The sequence below is a fragment of the Petaurus breviceps genome, unplaced genomic scaffold (assembly GCF_028583685.1).
Source record: "Petaurus breviceps papuanus isolate PSGF00001 unplaced genomic scaffold, PetGlider_PUasm1.0 90639, whole genome shotgun sequence".
Lineage (NCBI taxonomy): Eukaryota > Metazoa > Chordata > Mammalia > Diprotodontia > Petauridae > Petaurus > Petaurus breviceps.
The window spans coordinates 1,956,604-1,973,736 of record NW_027187296.1 but is presented as its reverse complement, the minus strand read 5'-3'; the positions used below and the strand labels follow the sequence as shown (position 1 = coordinate 1,973,736).

The following is a 17,133-nucleotide window of genomic DNA, read 5'->3' as shown; positions in this document are numbered from 1 at the left end:
CTAACCTGCTATCTAGCTAGGCTGTTAGTTAGGCTGGTCCTCTGGCAACACATTGTTTAATACTGGACATATAGCTGACTTTTTAGCTTTTTAGGACTTGTTGGGATTCTGCTATTCGAGTCTTCAAGATCTCATGAAGGTAACTCCAGAGTAGTACAAGCATCCATAAAGGGCTCTCATCAGTTGCCCTAATGTTATCTATAACAAACTTGAAGAGTTTCTCTTCAGTAGCAATTCGATCTGATTTTTCCACCTCTCAACAGGTAGTTCAGGGGTTAAAGTCTCCACAGAGATGGGGGGGAGGAGTGCCGAACTCAGCATCAAGGAAGAGACTAAAAGGATGGCTAGGTGGCGTAGTGAATAGAACACTGACCTTGGAGTCAGGAGGACCTGAGTTCAAATGTGACCGAAGACTCTTGACACACTTACTAGCCGTGTGACTCTTTGGGCAAGTCACTTAACCCCAATTGCCCTGCCTTCTCCCTCCAAAAAGCCAAAGAGAGAGAGACAGAGAGAGAGACAGAGAGAGAGAGAGAGAGAGAGAGAGAGAGAGAGAGAGAGAGAGAGAGAGAGAGAGAGAGAGAGAGAGAGAGAGAGAGAGAGAGAGAGAGAGAGAGAGAGAGAGAGAGAGAGAGAAAAAAAAAAAAAACCCCCCAAAAAAAAAAAAAAAAAAATAAAAAAAAAAAAAAAAAAAAAAAAACAAACCCCCCCCCCCCCAAAAAAAAAAGAGAAAAAAAATTAACCACCAGAAGCCTTGGGATGGCTGGAAAGCCTAATAATGAAACTGAAGGAAAAGCTAAGGAAGCTGGGAAAAGCTAGCCAAGTAATGGAAACCCTAAAAATTATTGAAATGGTACTAAAATTTAAGTAACACACAAGCAATATTAGAACAGTTAAAAAAAAACCCAGCCACACTGGGAGTGGGGGGGGGAGGGGAAGTGTCTGGGAAATAGGAAATGGGGAGATAATCTAATAACCATCAGGTTTCCAGAATCACTAAACCAAAGAATATATTTCTTTTTTTTTTCCCACTTGACAAAAATTATTTATTTCTAACCCATTTTTGGAACTTTATTTTTTACTGGATTCGAATTTCGAGGTGGAGGCTCTCAGGGAAGACAGACGACGTCTCTTGGCAATCTGTTCTTGTCGTTTTTCTTTAGCCTCCTTCATTCTCTTGGCCAAAAGCTTGGCGTATTCTGCTGCTTCTTCCTTGTTCTTCTGCGTACGCTGCTTCTTCAAAGCTATGCGTCTGCGTTTGTGCTGCAAAACACGCGGAGTCACCAGGCGCTGAATCTTAGGGGCCTTAGTCCTGGGTTTTTTACCTTCCTTGTTGAAGGGTTTTCTCACAACATACTGTCGAACATCATCTTTCGACAAGTTGAAGAGTTTTCGGATTCTGCTGGCTTTTTTGGGCCCCAGGTGACGAGGTACAGTGGTATCTGTCAGTCCTGGTATATCTTTCTCACCTTTCTTCACAATCACCAAGTTGAGGACGCTCAGGTTGGCATCCACAATGCAGTCCCGCACAGATTTACGCTTCCTTTCTCCCGTTCTTCTAGGGCGATAGCAAGAGTGGCCCTTGCTGAGTAGCAGGCAGACCCTGCCATGGGCCAGAACACCCTGCTTCATGGGGAAGCCTTGTTTGTCGTTCCCACCACTGATTTGGACCACATAACCCTTCCACTCGTCTCCCAGCGCATCGGCGGACACTTTGGTGGCCATGCGCTTCTCATAAAAGGTCCGCAGCTTCCTCTCGTCATCCACCTCGATGAGCTTCTGGCAGCCCGTGGCTGGGAAGGAGATGTTGAGCTTCATCTTAGCAGAACCGCCTGCTTCAGACCTGCCACAGGAAAGAGCAAAGAATATATTTCAAGAAATCATGAGGGGCAGCTGGTGGTGCAGTGGATAGAGCATCGACCTCTAAGTCAGGAGGACCTGAGTTCATATATAGCTGCAGACACTTGACATTTCCCAGCTGTGTGACCCTAGGCAAGTCACTTAACCTGAATTGCTTCAAATCCCCCCTTCCCCCCCAAAAAAAATCATGAAAGAAAATTGCTCAAAAGTATTGAAACCTGAAAGTAAAGAAAAGATAGACTCCAAAGATCACCATGTAGCTCAGATATAACACACCAAGGAATATGATTGAAAAGCTCCTGAACTCCTAGGTCAAGGAAATAAAACTGCAAGGCTAGAAAGAAGTTGGTCATAAACCAAATGATATCTGTTATAATTGTATAGGGTTATTCATCACTTATAAGAAAAGAAAGAAACTAGCAGAAAAACTGAAAAGCAAAGAAAATGGCTGAATGGTTCACTTATTCTGAAAAGTTGAATATAATGTTACTCAAATGAACCCCTGATCTCATTAATGTGGATATTCTGATCAATAATTCAGCTGTTTCTGTGTCTTACCAGAAGTTCTCCACAAGGGGTCCACTTAATGCACTAAGTACTTTTTTTCACTTACACTTAACAGCACCTACTACCGTGTTTCTCCATAATAAGACACTGTCTTATTATTATTTTTTTTTTTAAAGAAAAACACCAGAGGGATTATTTTCAGGGGAGGGCTTATGTTGTCCTGCCTCAGCTCTCCTCCGGGGGCACTGCTCTCAATGGTGCCAGCAAGCAGCAAATCACTGGGGAAGAACAGCATGACACGCTCACTGCTGCAGCTCTGATTGGATGCAGCTCGGAGCTCAGCGTCAGTTTCAGGGGGTGGGGAAGGGACGGTGCATACAGAGGGTACCGTAATGTAGCGTGTAGCACAGGGGATCACCTTCACTACAGTAGCAATCTCAATAAGGCTTATTTTCGGGGGAGGGCTTATTTTAGAGGAATCTTACACAGTAAGGGGAGGGCTTATTTTCGGGATAGGTCTTATTATCGGGGAAACATGGTATATGCTGGTCCCTTGCGCTGTGAGTGATAATCTTCACTGAATTCTTCAGAAGCTATAGTGTTCCATAATTCATAGCTATACAGCAAGAAGCAGAAAATGAACTTTTAGCAGAACTGACAACTTCCAAGTATTTCTATTGAGTAAACAATTTATGAGCAAAGTCTTCAAAAGGCAAAGAGCAGATGAAAATACCTTAAGAAATGAAAACAATTTTGAACAAGAAATGGCTAATTGGTTATTAAGGACTTATATTCTGAAAGAGGAAAAGGAACTATTGTCTGTTAAGAGTCTCATCTTTTCTGGAAGTCAATGAGGGAACAAAGAGGGATAAACTATAAGCTTTGGTGTCACAAAAAGGAATTTAAGAACAAATAATAGCCTAAGGAAAAAAAGGGGGGAAGAGGAGTAAAGAGAAATGTAGTATCTCATGTAATTGGGGCACCAAAAGACAATATATTCAAACAAAAAGATGTAAGATGGAGAGAAATGCGGTTCTCATAAACCTCACACTTTTAGGCTGAACAAGGTGGGATTGATATTTTTTTAAAGAGAGATCATATAAAGGTCTCACTTATCAAATATATAGAGAATTCAGTTAAATTTATAATAGTACAAGCCATTCCCCAATTGATAAACGGTCAAATGCAATGAATAGGCAGTTTTCAGATGAAGAAATCAAAGCTATCTATAGTTATATTTTTAAAATATTCTAAATCACTAGAGAAACAAAAATTTTTAAAAATCTGAAGTTCCACCTCAAACTTATCAGATTAACTAATATGACAGAAAAGGAAAATGTAAATGTTGTAGAAGATGTGGGAAAATTTAGACACTAATTTGTTTTTGGTAAAATTGTGAACTAATCCAATCATTCTAAAGAACGATTTGGAACTATTTCCAAAGAACAATCAAACTGTGCATATGCATATCTAGCAATATCACTACTATGTCTGTATCCCAAAGAGATCACAAGAAAAGGGAAAGGACCTATATATACAAAAATGTTTATAGCAACTTTTTTTTGTGGTAGCAAAGAATTGGAAATTGAGAGAATTCCCATCAATTGGGGAATGAGTGAGCAAGTTGTGGTATATGAATGTAATGCTTAAAGAAATGATGAGCAGGCTGATTTCAGAAAAACCTGGAAAGACTTACATGAACTGATGCCAAATGAAGTGAGTAGAACCAGAAAATCATTGTACACAGTAACAACATTGTGTGATGATCAACTACGACTGACTTAGCTCTTCTCAGCAACAAAATGATCCAAGACAATTCTAAGACTCATGATGAAAAATGCTATCCACAGCTAGAGAAAGAACTGATGAAGTCTGAATGCAGAGCAAAACATATTATTTTCATAGTTTTTTCCCCTTTTGTTCTGTTTCTTCTTTTACAACATAACTAATATGGACATATGTTTTACATGATGGCACATATACAACTTATATCAAATTGCTTACTGTCTTAGAGAGGAGGGAGGGAAAGGAGGAAGAAAATTTGGAACTCAAAACTTTATAAAAAATGAATGTTAAAATTGTCTTTATATGTTATTGAAGAAAATAAAATACTATTTAAAAAATAAAAGAGGACAATAATAGAAATGTAATTTTTAATAATAGAGTACCTGGATGGGAGAGGAAAGGATAAGAGATGAGATAGAGAAATAGGGAAAGATTGCTAAGCAAAACAAATAATGTTAAGGAAGCTCAATTATAAAATGTGGCAAAAAGAAAGAGCTCAATATCTGGTTATTTGAGCTATTCAAGGAAGGGGAGAGAGAGATACCGTGTTTCCCTGATAATAAGACCTATCCCGAAAATAAGCCCTCCCCTTACTGTGTAAGATTCCTCTAAAATAAGCCCTCCCCCGAAAATAAGCCCTATTGAGATTGCTACTGTAGTGAAGCAGTGAGCGTGTCATCCTGTTCTTCCCCAGTGATTTGCTTATTGAATAAAAGTACATTTTTTTGTTCACATTTACCTGTTTATTAAAATTGCTGTCAATGTTCATTAAAATAAGCCCTCCCCTGAAAATAAGCCCTCTGGTGTTTTTCTGTCCAAAAAAATTTAATAAGACAGTGTCTTATTATAGGGGAAACACAGTAACTGGGGTAAGATTTTCCTAAGTCATATAAACTATAGATCTTTAGTACTAATTTCATTGTTTTTCTTTCTTTTTTTCCCCTATAAAATAACTTATCAATGGATTATGGAGAGAGAGGAAATATTAAAGCCGAATTTGATAGAGAGAAAAGCAAACAACTGTGAGTGTGAATAAAATTAACGTGCCCATAGGATGAAGGAGAATGGCAGATGGAGTCAAAAGCAAAACTCCATTCACATGTAAGAATCATATTTAAGATACAAAGATGTATGTGTATATGGAGAGGAGGATAGATGAGTTAGGTCATAGTTAGGCTTAGCCTATGCTTTCATTAGTGTGGGGAACTCATGGTCAAGAAACTCCTTCCACTGATGAAAAGCATCAACTAGTCTAGAGTTTAGAGTCCTAGAAAGTTGCCTGGGAAAGTGAGGCATTAAATAATTTGCCTATGGTCAGATACTAAGATGTGCTGAAGCAAAGCCTGAACAGAGGCATCCCTAAATCCAAGGTCAACCCTATGCCATGCTCCCTCAGACGTAAAGATTCATTTATTGCTATTGTTCAGTCCTTCAGTCATCTCCAACACTTCATGACCCCATAAGGGGTTCGGCAATGATACTGGAATGGTTTGCCATTTCCTTCTCTAATGGATTAAGGCAAACAGAGGTTAAGTGACTTGCCTAGGTTTACATAACTAGTGAATGTCTGAGGCCCCATTTGAACCCAGGTTTTCCTGACTCCAGGTCCAGCAGTCTATCCACTGAGCCACCTATCTGCTTCCACAAGGAGTTAAGTGAAGGGCTGCAGTCATGTCTCCACTGAATCTAAAGAAATAGGAGGATCTAATATTTCGGATAAGGCTGCAGTAAAAATAGATATGGTTAAGAGAAATAGACAGGGAGATGACATCATGCTTAAATAAAACAGATAATGAATCAATATAAATATAATATACTTGTTGCAGTTATTGTTGGTTCTTCATTCTAGAAGAGGACCATGACATCAGGAAGGTGATATCATGACTTGCCAGTGAATTGGATTTAAATGAGGGAGGGTTTGGCAAAGTCACCAGCCTTTCTTTCAAATATAATACACACACACACAAACACACAAACACACACACACACACACTGAATGGCATAGTGTGATAATTGTAATATTTGTGTTGTTTGATGTTATAGTTATAATGATAGAACTCCATTACTGAGTCACTTAGGCTAAGTGGTTCTAATGTCTATAAAGCATAAGTGCAATGGAAGACAGTTTTGTACTTTTCCACTGTTCTGACCTATTTTAATCCTGTGTCAAACAGTTAATGTTTACAGCTTCTGATTGAAAAAAGCTTGAAAAAAGACCAACTATAGTGGCCTGTGTGCCACTCCTCCTCTGTGGCCTCATAATAGCCAACTCAAAATCTCTCCCAATTTCTGGTCCCAATATCCCCACCCCTCACCCTGAACTTCACAGGAGCCTGGTATCAATAAGTGACCCTAAGAACTTCACCACCCTATCTGGGTCTAATTAGGAATGTCCCCTCCCATGTGTGGCATAAGTTATCTATTCTTTTCCAAGCCTATTTTTTAAGGTATAAAACTTCCCTACCTGAACCTCAGCTTTCAGCATGTACCCTCCCTGACACAAATCCCTCTGAATGAGTTTCTTGTATTTTGTAGAAATTAACCTCTGTCTGTCTATATTGCCATATAGCATATGTGTTTTTTATGCTTGTGTGTATGTGGTACACTTTCTGTACCACATAATGATAAAGTTCTTGTTTATACCGGCTTTCCAAGTACCAATTTCCTACAAATACCCTAATAAAACCATACTATCTAAATACTTAACTGAAAAGCTTACTGAATGGCAGGAAAACCTAGTTAAGAAAACAGTCATTGTTAGGGTATTTAGTGTACCTATTTAAGACTTAAACAAACTAAACAGGAAGACAGAAAAAAGAGAGAAATTAAGAATCTGAACAACAAAGAGACAAAAAACTGCAAATAAACAATGAGATGTTCTAAATATTTAATAATTACTGAATAAGAACCTTACTGAGAATCAAATAACACCTTACAAAAAATGTTCTCATTCTGGGACATAAAAACTCATTAATGAAGAAATATTAAATGAATTCACATACTATAATGAAATAAAACTTGAGTCAATGAGGGAAATATATACAAAAGACTAAGATTTAAACTACCAAAAGAACCTTCTTTCCATACAGTTGGATTTACAAGTAAATTCTATCAAAATTTTTTTTTAAATTCCATTTGCCACATAAATTATTTTTAAAAGCCAAGAAAGAACAAAACTTTCAATCATACAAATCTTTTCATGCTACACAAACAAGTAAGGAATAAAGTAGATAAAGAAATCATAGACCAATATCACTAATTGATATTTATGTAAAAATATTAAATGAAATATTAACAATGAGGTTATTTCCTTATATTTAAAAAATTATTATAACTAGGGTGAGGAATCCAAGGATAGTTTAACATTAGGAAAATTATAAAAATAATAATTAATACTAATAACAAATTGTAAAGGCTATGATTGTAACAATAGATTCTGAAATAAAGTCTTCAAAACTATAGCATTTATGTTCAAAAGCTTTAAAAAAGCATAGGAATAAAGAATAATCTTTCTTCAATATGATCAAACTATATAAAACCAAGAGTTAGCATTGTTTGTAAGAGAGAAACATTAGGAGTTTCCCCAGTAAATAAAGGAACAAAATAAAGTTGTCTATTATTTCTAGTATTGTTTGATACAGTGTTACAAATGCTAACCAAAATGGTAAGACAGGAAAAATAAACTGAGGAAAAAAAATTATAAGTAGAGATAAAATCATCTCTCTTTGCATCTCTATTCTCTACTTTAAAAATCTCAGAGAATCAAAAGAAAAATTAACTGAGACCATAGTGTCAGTAAAGTAGTAGAATTAGATATAAAATAAGTATACAAAGTCATTAGTCATTCTATGTATTGCTAACAAAACTTAGGAGGAAGAAATAGAAACCTAAATGCTATGTAAAATAACTATAAATTGCACAAAATATCTGAATTAACCTACCAAGTAAAAAAAAAATTGAATCATAGATTCTGGAAGGGACCATAGAGTTGGAAAGTTCTCTGGAGGCAACCTAATAATCTAGTCCTACACCCTCATCTTTCAGAAAAGGGAAAATACTCAGGACTTGCATTAATATAACTACAAAAATTTTACAAAAACATAGACATATAATTGGAAAGAGATTTACTGTTCATGGCTGGGCTATGCTCATATAACTATAAGAATAAAATAATATTGCTACCTAATTTATAGATTTAGTGTTAGACCAATCAGCCTTCTGAGAGTTTACTTTATGAAAACCAAACAAAATGATAACAATATTAATTTGGAGGACCAATTCATGAATAATTTAGAAGGAAAATAATGAAGAAAATAGGTCAAAAGAGCATTATGAAATAGCAAACAATATTACAAAGCAATAATCTTAAAAACTATATGATCTTGATAAGAAAAATATTTCTAAACAAATGAAAAATTAGAAAAGGAAACAGATCCTGCAGATAAACATAACAGATGAATGTCAAATAACCCTAAGAAAGAATCTCCTTCACCCCAAACTTAAATAGTAGCATTTCATTTCGAGTGAGCCCGAAACCCTTTCATTAATACAAATGACTTGTTAAAAGTGTTGCCGAAATTTACTGTAATCATTCTGAAAGTACGTCCTAAAACATTTAACCAATTTGCCAGTTTCTAACTTGAAATTAAAATGGACTACCCAGAATAACATTGAATCAGCACTACTTTTAAATTTTAAAATTTGGTTATCTTTCCTTTTGTAATTTTGCCTTTTTCCTCTACACCCCCTACCCATTTTCTCTTTATCCCTATCCATCTCAAATTATAAATAAAAACAGGAATTTGGAGTGAGCTTGGTCTGGGTGCTTAACTCCTTGCTAATAAAGCTTGTTAGGAACTTAAAAAGCAGATGTGGAAGCCTCATTACCATACAGTTTGGGGCAATCCATTCTTCTTCCATCATTGTTCAGTCTTTTCAAACACAGAGGTTTCCCAGATCAGAAAGGGCTATATTCCAGTCTAGAAAAAAAAATTGAGCTATATATATATTAGAATTATCATTAATCTTTCATTTTAAAAGCATCCTAGAAATCTATAGGATTATCATCATAGGCACCCCCCTGCTTAACGAACTTTCTATTAATTTTCCATGCATACAAATAGAGGGCAGGAGGATCTGTGCCCAAAGTCCCCAGCTCTGGACCTCATGCAGAGAACTAGTTCTTATCTATTAGTTCAAAATGCCCAGGGAATTTGTGACTTTACAGACTACTAAATTGTAAGTTCATTGACCTCAAGGATACAATTGTAAGTTCATTGACCTCAAGGATCCTGTCTTATCTTAAATGTTCTCTCTCTCCCTAACTGCCTAGCACAATGCTAAAAACACAATTAAATATTTAGTTAATATATATTGAATGAATAAAGGCCCAGAATGCTTGAACTAGAAAAGACATTTTAGGTTATGTAATTTGGAGAGAGAAAAAAATATATCATTTTGTTTCTCTGTTTTTTTCATATTTTATTATTCTTTATTCTGTTATGTTAATTTGGCACGAGTTCAACTATTCCCAAATCAAAGACCATTCCCCTAATTTCCAGTTTTTGCCTCTATACAGAGTACTGTCATCAATATTTTGATATATATGTGATTCTTTTGTTATTAACTCCCTTGGGAGAGATTAGATCCCTGGGTCAAAGAATATGAGCAAATTAGTAACTTTTCTCAAATAGTTTCAAAGTGATTTATAGAATGATTGAACTAAATCACAGCTTCTACAACAGTGCATTGGTGTATGTGACTTGCAACAGCTTCTCCAACATTGATTTTTTTCAATCTTTTATTATCTTTTCTATTTTGATAGATCTGAGGTGAAACCTGAAAGTCACTTTAATTTGTATTTCTATTATTAATAGTGATCTGGAGTATTTTATATGGTTATTAATTTTTTGCATTCTGTAATTTATCATATATATATATATATATATATTTTTTTTTTAAAGCAATCAGGGTTAAGTAACTTGCTCAAGGTTACATGGCCAGTTATTTCTGGGTGTGGTGCTAAGTATCTGAGCCGGGATTTGATCTCCAGGTCATCCCAACACTGGAGCTGGTGCTCTCACTCGCTGTGCTACCTGGCCATCCCTATCAGAGATATTTGATGGAAAGAGATATTCCCAGTGGGCACCTTCTTCTCTTATCCTAACTACATTGATTTTGTTCATGAAGAAATTCTTTCATTTCACATAATCAAAATAATTCATTTTATCTTTTGTGATTTCCTTTATTCCTTGTTTGACTCTAACTTCTCCTCTCCCACATTCCCAAGCAAGTAGAGATTTGAAAGTTACTTCCTTCTGTTCCTTTCCCAAGCTCAGACTCTTCTTTCTTTAAGATTTTGCTTCTCTCTCCACTACCAGCAGGCCTTTCCTGCTTCCTGCTGCTGTTAGAATCATCTGTTGGCACTGTGATGGCTTCTTCCAACCACACTATGACTCTGACTTCTCCAGCATGAAGACTTCGAGGGAAAGATGCAGTACAGTGTAAGTGCTATCATTCACACAATGACTGTGCTTTTGAAAAGGTCCTCTTAAAGACCCCAATCTAAGCTGGAAAAATTTGGATCCAGAGCAGGAAGCAACAGTCAAACTAGGGAAAAACATGAAGTTCAGAAGTAGAAAACTCAAGTTTGAGTCTCCTCTGCTCTGTCCTTTATAATGTTTGTGACCTTGTGGTGAGACTTTGGCCTTAGTTTCCTCATCTGCTGGACTGAATGATCAATGTGGCTCTAAACCCATGATCTTATGAGTTTAAACAGTTGGCAATCCAGCCCACCCTTCATAGGTGTGAGAAACTTCATAGTTTCTGTTCACAGGGGCTCCAAGTGAAACATGGCCAGTGCTATCTGCCTGAGGTTGAAAGTGAAACTCAAATGGAGGCTGGCAAGGGTGGGTGGCAAGGTCTAGGGCTTATTCAGAAGTGGGTCTAGACCTGTAGGTGGAGAAGCTTATCATTTGTGGTGCCTGAGCCCACATGTGAATCCTCCATTCTTGTTCCAGGACACACTGGAGTGTACTTGGAAAAGTCTTGGCTTTCATGTTAATAACCATATCAACTTGGGAAAGTCTCTTCACCTCAGACTCTCAAAGTCGAACTAGATCATCTCCTGAAGCACTAACATTCTGTTTCAATATTTTATGATCTGTTGCTTCTCCTTAAGGGTGGCTCATTCATAATTCAAGACCTGCTTTAAAGGATCCCTGACATTTTTCCTTTAACAGGGGTCCTTTAAAAAAATAGTATACTTATGGAGTTGAAGGCTTGGGTTCAAATTTTTCTTTGGAACTATCTCTGTGACCTTGGGTAAGTCATTTAATTTCTGTCTGCCTCAGTTTCCCTCATCTGTAAAATGAAAATTTTAATAACACCTCTCTAGGTTGTTGTGAGGATCAAATGAGATATTGGTAAAGTGCTTTCCAAACTTTAAAGGCTATATAAATGTTAGTTATTATTATTCTTTATTTCTTAGTTTCCCTGAGCCTCAGTTTCTTCATACCTAAAATGAAAGATAGACTAAAAGATAGACTTTCTTCTGGGGTCCTTTCCAGCTCTAAATCTTTAGTCCCAGGACTCTGTCTCCCTTATCTTGACAACTCTGGGTCAGGGACTATGTTCTTTGAATCCTTGACCTTTCCCCATACCCCCTGGCAGGGCTCTATTTAATCCATGGCGCCAAGTAACTTGGTTAGTTTGGGTGGTTCTCCTAGGTAAATTGAGAAGTCAGCAAGTTTCACTCCCAGATCCACTCAACTAAAGGTAACCATCTTTGCCATTGAAACCACAGAGTATCCGAACCCACCCCATTATCAGCGTGAGAGAAGATCCTTGTCAGGCCTAATTTTTTCATCTTACGATTTTCTCAAGCAAGATAGGGGTTTTAAAGTTGTCTTCAAAGACAAAAAGTCTTCCTGCTCTTAATTAATGATCTCAAGATTCTTTGAATCTTGATGGGTCCATATTTGGATATTGGTGAGTGCCCAGAGAGCCCCATATAAATCCTTAGAGGGCTCCAGTGAGAAGTATGGCTTGGGAGACATGGAGGACAGCAGGAAGGAATGACAGAAACATCTCCCTCTTTGCCCCAAACCATTGTCTTGAGGGAATGTTCCTCACCACCTCCTTCCTAATCACATCCAACAACTTCTGATGGATAATCCCTGCTATTGTGGATTTGTGGGTACCACTTATAGGTCTATGGAGAAGCCAGGATGGGTATTTTCAGGAGACATGAGAAGCTGTCCATCTCATGGGAACTTCAGAACTGTCCCAAGGCCATTCTTATAATATGAGACTACTAGCACAGTGCTTTTCATAATAACCTTTTAGTAAATCTTCTTTGTATTGAATTGAATCTATTGTTATTTAATTAGAAATCACAAATAATATATCCATAATTATCCATTTATGATGAAATTTTAATATTGACAGCTTACAGTCACAGTACCTAAAGGCAGCTTTCCAAAAAGAACATTCTCCTAGCATCTGAATATAAAGAACACCAGGACTGTGATTAGATCATTCAATAGCACCCCGTTTTGTTTCTTGAGAGGGTTATTATCAGTGGAGGTTCTCTGCTTCACTCAGACATTTGGACTTATCTGTTTGTTCTGTATTCCTTAGAGAGAAAGGAATTATTAAGTATTTAATAATCATTAAATACTTATTAACTAATCATTTGTATTTCAGGAAGCTCATCTTCATTCCTATGGATGCATCTTGCACTGACAAATCTTAACCCCTCTATACTTTAGCAAAGAATTCTTAAGCTGGGATTCACAGACCTGCACCCCAAAATCTTTGTGAACTTAGATGGGAAAAAAATCACATCTTTATTTTAACATAATTGGTTTCCTTTGCAATTCTATATATTTTATTTTTTATAATTCAAAAACATTCTGAGAAGGTGCTTTCCCAAATTGCTAAAGGGATAGGATGAAAAAAAAGTTTAAGAACCCATGAGAGCTTAGCAGATGGTATTCATGAACCGCAGTGGACAAAAATCACCTCGTGGCCAACCTGCCAATGAGGAGTCTTCCTGTGGTCAGCCTGGATAGTCCTTGGACAACAGACAGTCTGTCACTGGGCTCATATTCAAAGCCTTTCCAGCTTGGTAGGAAATGCCAGAACTCAGGCTCTGCTGGCAGAGCCTTCAAAAACTTCTCTCCTCCATGAGCTTTTAAAGCAGAATGTTAGCAGAGGATGCTATCAATCTAAAATATGGTTCTTGATGCTCAAATGACATAGAACAGTGGGCCCCAGGAAGGCAATTTTAGCATGTGCCTTTGGACAGGCTTTCATTCTATTCACAGCTGCTATGATTTTACAAGAAAATATCATTATTAATGTCTACTGATGGTGGTAATAATAACTTATATTTGTTTAGTCCTTCACCATAAAGTGTCACTAGATTTTTCACAACAATGTGGAGTAGACAGGGCAGATACATAGAAAGCAAGCAATTTCATAAAATTGGGGTTGGAAGATGGCCAATTTATCCAGAACTGGAGTTCTTAACTTTTTGGGGTTTTGCACCATTTTGGCAGTCTGATGAAGCCTGCAGACTGACCCCTGCTCAGAATAATATTTTTTTAAATGCATCAAATAAAAATTCATAGAGTTACAAAGGAGATTAATTATATATTTTAAAATAAGTCATGGAGTCCAAATTTAGAACCCTTGATCTGGAAATATGAAGTTTCTGAAATGATTCAATGGATCCAAGTGATATCACAAATAAAACTTGTTCTCACTTTGCTTTTTCCTCTCATCCCAATCGTTCTAATCAGAGAGGAAGAGAGGCAGACTGACAGAAGCAAGACAATACCATCTCCTTATTAGATAGCAATTAGATATTGATGAACAGACTCAAGTAAGTAAAAGAGAAGACTCAAAGGTGGTTATGATAGTTGTCTTCAAATACCTGAAGAACTAGCAAATAGTGGAGGAATTAGGTTTGTTCCACTTGGCCCCAGGAGGCAGAACTGGGAGCTGAAAGGGGCAAATTTAGACTAGATATCAGGGAAAACAAACAATGCCCTAACTATTAGAGCTTTCCCCAAGTGGACTTGGTCACCTAGAATGGCAATGAGGACTCCCTCCAAGAATGGACTGGGTGATACCTTGTTGGGTAAGTTAAAGTGGGGCTTCCTGTTGGGTGTGGATTGGCCTAGATGGGTTTGAGGTCCCTTTTAACTCCCAAATTCTCTGATTCTGTGAATTTTTTTTGTTGGTCCCCTCCAAAAGTACTTTGCTTTTATTCCTAAGCTTCTTCTCAGAGACTGAGATCCATTATTTAGAACACGGGTGCTTAACCTGAAATCCCTTAACAAATTACAGGAGGTTCATAAACTTGGATGAGAAAAATGCATCTTTATTTTCATTAATCTTTAATTGAAAGTTAACATTTCCTTTAATTATTTAAAAACATTATTCTGAGGAGGAGTTCATAGGCTTCATCAGATTGCAAAATGGTCCATGATACAAAAATAGGGCAAAAAGCCCTGATTCAGAAGGATGTGATTTTTAACCTGGGTTAACTCCAGATTTTTTTTTTCTTAAAGGGATCTCTATCAGGATGAAATGACACAGGTTATTTGAACCTAAGTACAGATGATGTTTTGGGATGTCTTGCTTTTACGCCTCTTAAAAGTCCAAAATAATGGGTCAAAACATATGGCTGGTTTTCCTCAACAGAACAACTCATTAGAGTGCAATTCACTGATTTCTTTCCACTCCCTTTTCATCTTGTCCTTTACACTGTTTTTACTTTTCCCTTTGGTTGTTATTCTCTCCATGCCTCACCCTTCAGCAAGGCCGAGTTTATTTTGATGGAGACAGTTGGCAGAAGTTAAAGTCGTTGGAAATGAGCAGCTAGTGTTCTTTTCAAGGTGAAAGAATTTAGGCGTTTTGGATCATATCAAAAGGTTTTAGAATTTTTTTTTAATTTTTCAAAGACTTGGAAAGGGAGAAATTTCATGACGTGTTTCAGAATCTTCTTGTAGGGAACAGTTTCTGAATAACGGGCTCAGTTCCACCCTTGACACCAGGGAAGGCAGGGTAGACAATATCACCCTCTTCTTCATGGAGGGAAAGAAAGTCTCCCCACTTGTCTCCCTCCATTTCCCCAGAGCCAGAGAATTGCCTTGAAGTCACTTATGACCTGAATTGGTCCTGGGAAATAAATAAACCTTTGCTCATTTCATAGGGTACCGCCCTAGGGAAATGGTTTAGGGAACCTATCAACTCGTTCCTCTGGCTCAGACTTGGGTCACCCTCCCTTTGGGGACTTTACCCTTGACAAATGTCTAGCCAGGTGACACTGTGTTATGGATTCTTCTAGAGCTATTTTTTTAAAAGAAGATTGGGGAGGAAGGGGAGGAGATGAGGAATGCTTCCTTTCCCTGACACTTTTGGACACCATGACTTTACTGCAGTCTTTAGCCTTCTCAACTATGTGGATGGTGTGCGTGTATATACATGTGTGCATGTATGTGTGTGTGTGTGTGTTTGTAGAGGATGGAGGAGGGGGAACTCAGGATGTGGATCAAAGAATCTTTCTACTCTCTATTGATTTGCATTTATTCTCTTTATATTTATTCAGTATTTACTTAAATCAATTCACAAACATTTCAAGTAACTACTACGTACAGATTCCATACCAGGAGCTGAAGACACAAATACAAAGGATGAAACAATCTCTACTTGAAAGAAGATCAGACTTAATGGGGAACACAAGAAATGGGTGTGTAGTATATACCAAGTAAACAGAAATAGAAGAAATAAAAACAAGTGCAAAGTAGTTTGAGCAGAGGCACTCAGTTGCTAGGATCTAAAAAGGCTTCATGTAGAAAGTCGTGTCTGAGCTTCATCTTGAAGGGAGGGATTTTATGAGGTGGGGGTGAGGAAGGAATTCTTTCCATGGATGAGAATACAAAGGCACACAAAAGGGAGATTGGATCATATGTGAGGAATAGACAGCTGGTTGGTTCACAAAGAGCAGGAGAGGGTGTAAGGTTCAATAAGCCTGGAAATATGGGTTGGGGTTAAGTTGTGTAGGGATTTAAAAGCTAAATTGGAGAAGGAAATGGCAAACCACTCCAGGATCTTTTCCAAGAAAACCCCAAATGGGGTCATGGAGAGTAAACATGACTGAAACTACTCAACAACAATGATAGAACCTAAATAGAGTTTTTACTTTGTCTTAGAGGCAATAGAAACCACCAGAGTTCATTGAGGTCATAACTGCACTTAAGGCAGTGGTATACAGGATAGACTGGTGTGGAGAGAAATCTGAAGCAAGAGGATAAATTATGAGGCTGTTGCAATAATGTAGGTGAGAAGAGAAGGGGAAGGGAACAAGAATTTATTAAGTACCTACTATGTGTCAGGTACTACATTAGGCACTTTATAAATATTATCTCATTTGAGAGATGATGAGTCTGAACTAAGGTGGTAGCTACGTGAATAGAAAATAATGGTCAGATGTGAAAGATATTGTATAAGAAGAAATGAAAAGATTTGGCAACTGGTAGGGTTTGTGGAGTCCTGGAAGATGAAGGATTAAGGATAATGCAAGGCAATGAACCTGGCAGATTGGGAGGGAGGTGGCGCTTTTTATAGAAATAGAAAATTTTGGAAGAGAGAGGGGTTTGGGACAGGGGGAGTAGAGAATAGATTCACTTTGGGACATATTATGATTGAGATGTCTATGAGACATATAGTTTGGAAGGTCCAATAGGCAATCAGTGATATGGGGCTGAAGGTCAGGTTAGGGATTGGGGATGGATAAATAGATCTATGAGCCATATGCATAGAGTTGAGAGTTAACCCCTTGTAAGCTGATGTGGTTGCCAAGAGAGAGATTACATGGGGAGAAGACGACTTAGGACAGAACCTTGGGGGTTTACCCATAGTTAAGGAGTGATGTGGGTGGCGAACCAACAGAGTTAATAAAAAAGAAGC

At 37.5% G+C, this 17,133-nt stretch overlaps 1 protein-coding gene and 1 long non-coding RNA gene across 3 annotated transcripts in view; one reads left to right on the top strand and one right to left on the bottom strand.

Annotated features, from left to right (window-relative positions):
• Positions 1 to 17,133, top strand: part of LOC138143413 (uncharacterized) — a 268,806-nt gene that overhangs the window by 173,258 nt on the left and 78,415 nt on the right. Inside the window, exon 2 of the long non-coding RNA XR_011163696.1 lies at positions 10,533 to 10,655. This is a non-coding gene — a long non-coding RNA (uncharacterized lncRNA). The remainder of the gene's footprint in view (positions 1 to 10,532; positions 10,656 to 17,133) is intronic.
• On the bottom strand, positions 1,071 to 1,875 carry LOC138143408 (small ribosomal subunit protein eS6-like). Of its 2 annotated transcripts, XM_069064623.1 has the most exons (2): positions 1,688 to 1,874; positions 1,071 to 1,543 (listed from the first exon to the last, which is right to left on the bottom strand). In XM_069064623.1, the coding sequence occupies exons 1-2, from the start codon at positions 1,816 to 1,818 to the stop codon at positions 1,072 to 1,074; spliced, it is 603 nt and encodes a 200-aa protein (XP_068920724.1). In that variant the 5' UTR covers positions 1,819 to 1,874; the 3' UTR covers position 1,071. The 2 variants fall into 2 exon arrangements, with proteins under 2 accessions (XP_068920724.1, XP_068920723.1); XM_069064622.1 differs by having other exon boundaries at positions 1,071 to 1,875.

Bases quoted from the DNA above. Each gene is read 5' to 3' on its own strand.
- LOC138143408 (XM_069064622.1), bottom strand. From the start codon at position 1,818: ATGAAGCTCAACATCTCCTTCCCAGCCACGGGCTGCCAGAAGCTCATC.